The 9,325-nt window shown below is 38.5% G+C and overlaps 1 protein-coding gene across 1 annotated transcript in view; it reads left to right on the top strand.

The window, feature by feature from the left end:
• Window positions 1–5,443, top strand: part of LOC100548887 (ATP-binding cassette sub-family G member 1) — a 48,885-nt gene extending 43,442 nt beyond the window's left edge. The window contains exon 14 of the mRNA XM_010724548.3: window positions 88–5,443. Coding sequence (XP_010722850.1) covers window positions 88–316 — 229 coding nt within the window. The 3' untranslated portion in view covers window positions 317–5,443. The remainder of the gene's footprint in view (window positions 1–87) is intronic.
• Window positions 5,444–9,325: the final 3,882 nt, after the last annotated feature.

The following is a 9,325-nucleotide window of genomic DNA, read 5'->3' on the forward strand; positions in this document are numbered from 1 at the left end:
AGCTCTTATAGAGAGTATATTTCAATGGGAGCACTTCTAAACAGATCATGAACATTTTATGTTATGATCCACTCTTCTTCTTTCCAGATACGGGTTTGAAGGAGTTATTCTCTCCATCTACGGACTGGATCGAGAAGATCTGCATTGTGACAAAGATGATACTTGCCATTTTCAAAAATCAGAGGCCATTCTGAGAGAACTGGATGTAGAAAATGCCAAACTTTACCTGGACTTCATTGTTCTTGGAATTTTCTTCTTCTCTCTGCGTCTAATTGCCTATTTTGTTCTCAGATACAAAATCCGAGCAGAGAGGTAGAGGAAAAACAACCAAAATAATGCAGTAGGAAGATCTTCAGACATACAGTAGAGGGCAGTTGACATTGTCTCACTGTGGCAGGCCCGTCTCCAGTGCCCAGCTAGATGCTGTTATGACCTAGCCCATAGCGAACCACACTGGGATAGAAGACATATAGTGTTACGTCAATCAGTCCAGTTGGGTTGGGTCATGTTTTCATTACACTTTCTAGCTTTAACCAGGAAGAAGAAATAGAAGGGAATTTTACAACACGGAATTTCAATACTGAGACAGTGTAACTGTAATAATAATAAAAAAAAAAACTAGGTTGCAGGAAATTTCTTTCTGAAAACCAATTATGCGATAAGGTAATTCAAGTCCTGGTAGCCAGAATAGTATAATGTCATCTGTAGGTGACAAGATAATGAAATGCAAAATGAGAAATGCAAAGAAAATAGGATTATCTCATCTTTTTAAATTCGAGAGTTTCATCTTTGTAGTTTTCTATTTATTATTTTGCAGTTATTTTCCATGGCATTACCCCTACTGGCCAAAAGTCTGTAACTGTAATAATAAGGAAAAGACATCTTTTTGATATGAGCACTTTTTAAAAACAGAAAAAGTCAAAAATGATTCAAGTCATTTATTTTTGTTTCTGTTTAAATGTAGAAACCTGGTGCTTTACTTGTCGAGCTGGTCTCATACTGAAAATTGTCATGATAGGAGGACAGAGCAGATTCTGAGTCTGCGCTAAGTCTGTGATCCATATTTGGAAGCAGCAATAGATAGCACAGACATGTTCAAGCTACTGCTGAATGATTGAAAATACATTCTTTTGCAGTGTCTTTTAAATCCTAAAGATTTGTTATCTTGAAAATACTGATACTGCTCCTTATCTGTTTGATCTACCTCCTGTGAATGAAAAGATCAAAGCGCTCCAAGGCTCATTTTTTCTTAAATTATGAAAGCAGAATCTATCCCTAATGTCTAAGAAATCGTCTGGTGGAGTCCAAGACCTATATATAGTTCAGAGCTTGGAATATTGTGTTAAACCTCTTGTGACTGCTTTGTATGTTAGTGTTTGAAATACCTGTTAAAAATGACTTGTAAGAATCTCCTCAGATTATGCAAAGGGCCTTGTAACACTGCAGGCCAAGCAGTTTTGTTTGCATCCAAAAGTCTACATAAGTGAAATGAAAATTAACAGCAAATTGATCTAAACACCAATGAAACTATTGCAAGAGGCATGCATTTGTTTATATATCTCATCTTTGTAAACTTGTTAGGGAATTTGGACTCTAATTTGTTATGAATTTTGTTACTGATTTTCATGGGTATAGATTGGCAACCCAAAATGAGTTCCATAGCATGGAACTCATGCCCGTGTTGGACACCTGGTGAAATTCTTTGTGAATTCCAGTACCTTCTGCAGTTACTGTCCATTTACCTAATTGTCATAGATATCTGAGCCAGAACTACACATTCTACAAATGCATTATTCCTAGCAGGGTGCTGAAGTCTTGTAGAATGGAAGCAGCTCAGTGTCAGCAAACCACTCAGGAGCTCAGTAATTCATAATGGTAGAGTAGATGTAGACCTTGTTCATCTGCTCATTATCAATTACAGTTCACAGGCTATGTTTGAGGACTCCACAGCTACATCTTTACTAGCTAACTAAATAATGCCAGAATCTGATCTCTGGCCTTTAGGCCAGTTTGCACAATCTGCTATCTTGTTAATCCTCAAACAGCTGGGTCTGCTAGGAACAATCTCTGCCCTATGCTAACTTCAGATGCTTTCTGAAAAAGCTTGGGTTGTGCTGGGCTACAACTCTGCCATTCATTTTTTAGTGAAGACAGTTTGTTAGTTTTCCTTACCCATGACCAGACTATCTTTAATTTACTGGTGCACACACAGACTGTGTATACTGTGTATAAAATCAGCATACTTGAGTTAAGCCAGTGTTCCAGAAGACTGAAGTTTTTTCACGCATTTTAGGAATGGTAGCTGAACATTCCCTGGAAGTAAGATTGGCCTGTGAAAGCAACATTAATCTTTGCTTTAGAAGAAAAAAAATCCTTGTACAATCTGCATGGTTTTTTTGCTGTTTTTTTTCTTTTCTTAAAATATCCCTGTAGCTAGTAGAGCTTTTGTACAGTTCCACAGCATTTCCAGGCATGCTAACAAGAAGGTATGTGTCTACCTGGCTGTTAGCTATGAGAAATTAAGAACTTTGGCTGCACTAAATAATACTCTGAACTGTAAACAGTTATTAAACAAGTCACAAGCTGAAATTCCTTGGAACAACCTGCTTTGATTATCTTAAGACTCTAAGAATATTCGTAAGTATTTCAGGCAGTTACTGTTTGCAAACATAAAAAAACAGGGTTTGCCAGATGACTGTTTTGTTGCACACTGATGGTCTTGCTGTGGGCTAGCTGAGTATGAATGAATGACATCCACATCATTAAATCAGTTCAGGGTTTAAGTTTTGTGTTTACCAACACAATTTATCAAACAGCACACTGAAGATCACCTGCAGTTTACCAAATGAAATAACCTTGCTGATAAAACTAATATTTCTACACTTAGATGAGGGCAATGCTGTCTTCTCCTGTCTAACTTAATTTAGTAATATGGGCACCTTGGACACTGTCTTGTCTGTGTGTGCTTGTTCCTCTGTTGGTAGATTTTATTTTAGCTCTGTAGTCTGCAGTATATCCTTCTGTACTGCAATGATATATTGTATGATGGTAGCCAAAAATCTGATCCTCTGAGGGTGTTCCTAAGAAAATAGACGCTCCAGAATATTTCTGTCACTCCTTTTATTAGCTGTGCTTTTTCCCAGCCATCTGCTGGCAGAATTTAGCTGAAAGTTACTATTCTGAGGAACACTTTCAGGCTGTAGTATCCCAATAAAGAAATAAATGAATTCTCTTGAAGCCAGCTCTACCCCCAGATGAGATAATCACTCTTTCCTGCCTTGGTGCTAAAATTAACTAATGACATCCCTTGATGTTACTGTGGGACAGAAGTATTTGAAGTGCATCCCAATTGTATGTTCTTAAGCTGCAAAGTCTTTTAACACAGATTCTGCTTGGCCTTTCTATTGTTTTGCAGAAGTAAGCTCTAACAGGCTAGGATAAAATGCATTCCTGTGTTAGTGAACTGAGCAAGCACTTTGCCAACCTCTGGAGGCTTTATGCTGAAAAAAAGATGAGGCCAGCAAGAAACTAAACACTTCAAAAAGTTTATTTTTATAACTATGTACAAGTAGCCATAAACACATTGAAATCAATGCTATTATTACCATTCAAACCTGTTGCAATCCATTTAAAAATTGCACAAGGCACAAAGGTTTTTAAATAGTCTCTTGTAGACTAGACCTGATTGCTGTTGTGATTACTAGAAGTCCTTAGTGTTCTGTTGGCTTCCTTATTTCATTTTTATTTATTTATTTGTTATTTTGGTTATTATGTGCATCAGTTAAGACTTTATGCTTCAAATTTTTTCTTTTTCTTTTCCTTTTTTTTTTCTGAAACATGCATATAGTCTGGAAGTTTTTTCTTTTATTTACAATGAAATAAATGATTTGGAAAATGGTTTCTACTCACATAAGAAATTGAGAAAATGTCATCTTTATGGGTCAAAGGGAGTAATGGAAAATATCTGGTGCTGAATTCCTGTGCGATTATTAACATTTGGAACCCCAAAATCTCTTTTCTTATTGAAGGAGCATATATGCACATCAAAGAGAGAGATGATTATGTAAGTGTGTAATAATGAATACTTGAGTCTGAAAACAGAATGTATCAGATGACAGCCATTTCAGTCTACTCTTTTGTGCCAGTATCTGTGTTGACAAAAAAAATTGGTTATGTTAAGCATTTATTTTTAAAACAAAGTGTGGTAGTGCACCCTGATGCACCACTGCAATGATTCTCGCAGAAGGACATCTTATCTGTGCGATGTACTCAGCCTTAGATGGATGCATTCTGTTCTAATGGGTTACTCCAAAGCTTTTTTCAAAAAAGTAATTATCTATGTTAATAACTCCTCACATCTCTATTGTTTCATGAATCAAAGGACCGACTGATGTCTCTAAAATAAAGTCCAGGCTTGAGTGCTTTGCTGGTTGAGGGCTGTATTGCATGGGAAAACTGAGATGTTGGCTGTGTGAACGCACTCAAAGACTATAGTGAAAAGTCCATTTGCTTTAGATTAGTTGCTGGGTGATTACAGTGATCTTGAATTAATCTTTTTGAACCAAAAAATATTCAGGGCAAAGGAGAGTTAAAATAGAGCATAGAGAGGAGTGTATGTTTTCCTGTAGTACTTTTATTTTGGAGTTGCATAATAGCTTTTATTATCTGCATAATTTTGATAAGGAAAAACAGTGTTTCTATTCTTTTCTTTCTGCACCAGAAATGCCAATCCAGGAGTGCTCTACATACTAAAAATGCCAGTGTTTATTTGTTCTTTCCAAACTAAGAAGGAAGGATGCTTAATTATTTTTCAGCATTGGCTTTTATTGAAATACGATTTCTTTCTTTTCTCTCCTGCCATGTGACACTTATATTCAGGACCAATACAAAAAGGGCAGAAGGAGGGACCTAAGATGGGCAGCAGTGTTTCCAGAGATCCTCAAAAAATGCATGTGAGAAGAGTGAAAACGACATTAGTAATTCTTTCTGCAGCCTCTTCCCCTTCTTCCACATCACCTTTACTCACTGAGCTGTAGGTCCATCACACCTGGTGGCTTGGTGGAGAAGAGGGCTGTTTGTGTTTGCCATGCCTAATGGCAACTCCCCTCCTCAGCACTGCAGAATGTCTCATCATATACAGTGGATTTCACTCTGAGCTCTGTTAGAATTGTTCTTACCTTTAATATTCACGCAGGACAGCAAAATCCCTGCCAGAAGCAAGAATGTTAAAAAACTTCAGGGTTAGTTTTAGCACTATCTGACTTCAGACTCCCCCACAGCAGAGTGACTTGGTGGATAATTGATCTGGATTTCTGCAGAGGGCATCTCAATGGTAGATGCAGACATACTGTCCCAAAGGTTGTTCATTTTCGTTTGAGACCAAATGATCTTATTGTATCTGTGTTCCTACCAAACACCCCAAAAGGGTGTGATTGCTCAGGAGTTACTTTCTTTTAGTTCTGTATGGAAATCCGTTAATAAGATACAACAATCACAAAGGCATTTTGAAAAACTGTTGAGAACAAGGAGTAGGCAGAAAATGACACTGTGTCTCATCCTTTGTAACAGTCTATGACAGGCTGATCGTTGATGAGCTCATGGCACAGGTCTTACTGATTGTGCCACGCAGCACTAGTGAGTGCTTAAGTGCTGGGTGTCACTGACATTAATCATGGGCTTTCCTATTGGGCAGAGGCAGTAGCATTTTCAGGGATCAGTTCCTACTGTCCTGTCCTAGAATCACAGAACGGTTTGGGTTGGAAGGGAGCTCAAAGCCTTCAACCTCTGCCATGGGGAGGGCTGCCCTCCCTCCCTCCCCCCCCAGCTCAGGGGCCCAGGGCCCGATTCCAACCTGGCCTTGAGCACTTCCAAGGATGGGGCACCACAGCTTCTCTGGGCAGCTGTGCCATCGTCTCACCGCCCTCTGAATGAAAAATTTCCTCCTGACATCTAAATCTCCCTTCTTTTAGTTTAAAACCGTTCCCCCTTGGCCTACTACCCATGTAAGAAAAGTTTTTCTCTCCTGTTTATAAGCTTCCTTTAAGTTTTTTATTATTTTGAAATCCTACAATAAACCATAACTTTATGTATTTGTCAGTTGTAGAAGCTTCCTCACAGAGATTTAGAATTCTGTTGAGACTCATTACAAGAAATGTAAAACAAAGGATGACCAAGGAAAATATGGATCCTTTTGCAAAAAGAATTCCCATAACCCAGCCTGCCAGCGTGCATTCTGGACATTGTTTATGCCTTCAACGTTCATCAAGATTTGGTTGATCCATTTTAATTCTGGAGGCTCAGGCCACATGAACCATTTGTGTCTGTCCTCCTTGCTGGATAATGATTGTTGCCCACATGGGTGGTTACAGTGAGCTTCTAGAATATAGTGCAAAGTAGTTTGAGAAGGAGCATAGTCATTTTAGATTTCTTTGGGCTACAGGATGCCAAACAGTCTTGATCTAAGGGTGGGCTTCTCTCTTTCAAGAAGAAAAGAAAAATCTAAAATGGGCCTTTTAATGCAGATTATAAGGTGACATGGGAATCTTTAACGTTGATGTTGACATCTGTGATGTCTTTTTTCGGACCCTAGATTAACCCGTTTAGTGTTATTATACAGACTCCTTTATTTCACTTTAAGAAGCAGGTTTACTGCTTCTCAAAGTTGTTGAGCAGCTCTGAAAAAGAATATGGAACAAATGCTCCTCATTTACAATAAAAGTAAATGAAATTTAAAGAAAAAGATCACATGATATATCTAACAAGAAAACAAGTCCTGCAGTGTAGTCAAACTCTTACCTGTATTGGTACAGATTTGTTAATTACTTTATCTGAATCAGTTGACCTTATTGTGAGATACTGCCCTTGAATCTGTAATTGAATTATTTAATATTTGTTCTTTTGTTTTTAAAGCAAGAGTCAATGCAAGCATTGTTTTAAATCAGCGTGCTGAAGTGTGCATATTCTGTATATCGAATCTCATTGTTGTCTCTTGTTTCTGTAATGCATTTGCATTACTATGAATCAGTTTTATTATGCTTCTCTAGAGACTACTGCTGCCTGCACGCTGTGATATATTTGCACTGTTGTAGATATATATATATACATACATGTAATTATATCAACCATGTCTTTTTCAGGTTGCTTGTTACCTTTGTAGTTTACGCTTACTGGTACGGTGAACTGAATAAAAATGTGGGATGTGGGACATTCTGATGATATATTACAACAATAGAGAGATCTTTGTATATTTCTGTATACTTAATACCCGTAAGAGATTTGTATGTGCATTATTTTCCAAACTAGGGCTTTGTTTTCTGAGAATAGAGAGCATTTATGATAATGTAACAAAAAAAATAAAAATAAAAATCAAATAAAGTGTTATTATTTTCAGACAGTTGCTTTTGTCCCTGTTCTCTCTCAAAGGGGCATATGTGGCAGCTGTGTTGGTAGAGGTACATTCTCACAGATTGCATGAGGTTCTGGCAGTCAGCAAGGACCTGGTTTGGGTGTACATTGTGGTAGCTTCACGTAACTCCCAGAGCAGTTAGGTTATGGATACAAATAGTAAAAATTCTTCAAAACAGAAACGCAGTCATCTTTGGCTCAGGGCGAAGATCTGTGCTGCCAAGGATCTGACAGTGGCAACAGCACTGCACAGGGAAGAGTGTAAGAACAGGGCAAAGCATCAAGGTGTGCTTGGCTGACAAGTCAAGGACTATCTAACTCTCTGGGAGTTTCTCTGTATTTTCTTGCCTTTGATGGATTTAACTTCCATGGACTTGTCTAATTCCTATTTGAATCACCTGTTCATATTCATCACACTACCTTTTTCAGCACCAGTTCCCCATGCTTGCATTACAGGAGGCAGTGAATGATCACGTGCAGATGTGGCACTGAGGGACATGGAGAGATGGGCTCATGGTTGGACTAGATGGTCTCAGAGGTTTTTTCCAACCTTAATGATTCTGTGACTCCCTTTCTTCTTTCTGCTCAGTACTCTGGAATGTATAGATTTCCTCCTCCCTTGTTCCGAGAGAAGGGAAAGTGTGTTTTATTCTGCCAGTCACACCTATCCCCCATTTTACAAAGCACAGCTCTTCCTTGTTCTGCCTCAATACCCATGCAGTGTTCTGTGGCCTCCTGTGCATTTCTGTCAAGTTGTACATCATGAAAGGTCTCTTCTGCTCATTTAGAAAACCAGTACTTTTCTGCTCAAGTTTCTTCTGAAGATCTACCTTTTCCAAGAAATGACATGCTTTCCATCTCTACCACTCTAAACAGTGTCCCAGTGTAGAAACCATGAGGCACTGGGAGTGCTGCTTCCTGTTGTACTGAGAGAAAAACTCTTGGACAGAAAACTAGACCTGTTTCAAGCCCCAAGAACAGAAGTGTCAGAAGACAGGTTGTGGTATAGGTGTGTCTTACTTTGCCATACACTTTGTTGGCAGGGTGACTTTTCATGCTAAGTTGTCCTTGTGCCACCCATCCTGCCTGCCATAGCCTCAGAGTTAATTTATTTGTCATCACTGTTCAAGAACAGCAGCCACAGCTTTCACAAGCTGGTCAAGTGTCCAGTCCTAGACAGCGTGAGCCGTGATGCTTTAAAGGACAAATAGCCCATAGGATGCAACAGGATTGCATTTTTCATACTAAAGGCAAGACAGTTTTTTAATGATAATAGAGGTCATATTTTATGGTATGCAAGAAATGCTGGACTGAAGAATTTACAGCCCCCAAAATTAAATGCCTCCCCATGCCAAATCTCCATAGACCAGGAAAGAAGAACAGGACTCCTTTGTAGCCGGAGGGGCAACTTAAATTACTTTTAGTGTCTTAAATTATAATTAATGCTATGAAATAAGCCAACCATAATCTTCTCATTAGCAACTGTGCAAAAGTTAATGTACCTCACACACGATTACCTTCCACTCCGTGCTCCAAATGGATTCATAAAACAAAGAGCATTTGAAAACAACAGTTTATGCTGTATTTTCTTGTAGCTATCAATTTAAAATCTCCTTCATAATGCAGTTTGAGAAACATAGAAGGTAGGAAAGCTGCTACAGTTAGGGATGACCCCTTTTTCTAATGTGGAAGGATGCAAGTGCCCAGGTTGACAGTAAGCAGTTGTCACGCTGTCAGTTTTCAGCACTGAGATCTGATCTGAGGAGAATCATAATAAAGGTCTTGGTTGGGAAATGTATATTGCAAGCTCCATTTATGTCAGAAAATGCTGTCAAGGGCAGCATTAATCACATTAATACTAATTGCATCTTTCTTTTTTATTTCATAGCCTCATTTTTTCCTGCCCTCCTCTCCTTTTTTT

The sequence above is a fragment of the Meleagris gallopavo genome, chromosome 1 (assembly GCF_000146605.3).
Source record: "Meleagris gallopavo isolate NT-WF06-2002-E0010 breed Aviagen turkey brand Nicholas breeding stock chromosome 1, Turkey_5.1, whole genome shotgun sequence".
Lineage (NCBI taxonomy): Eukaryota > Metazoa > Chordata > Aves > Galliformes > Phasianidae > Meleagris > Meleagris gallopavo.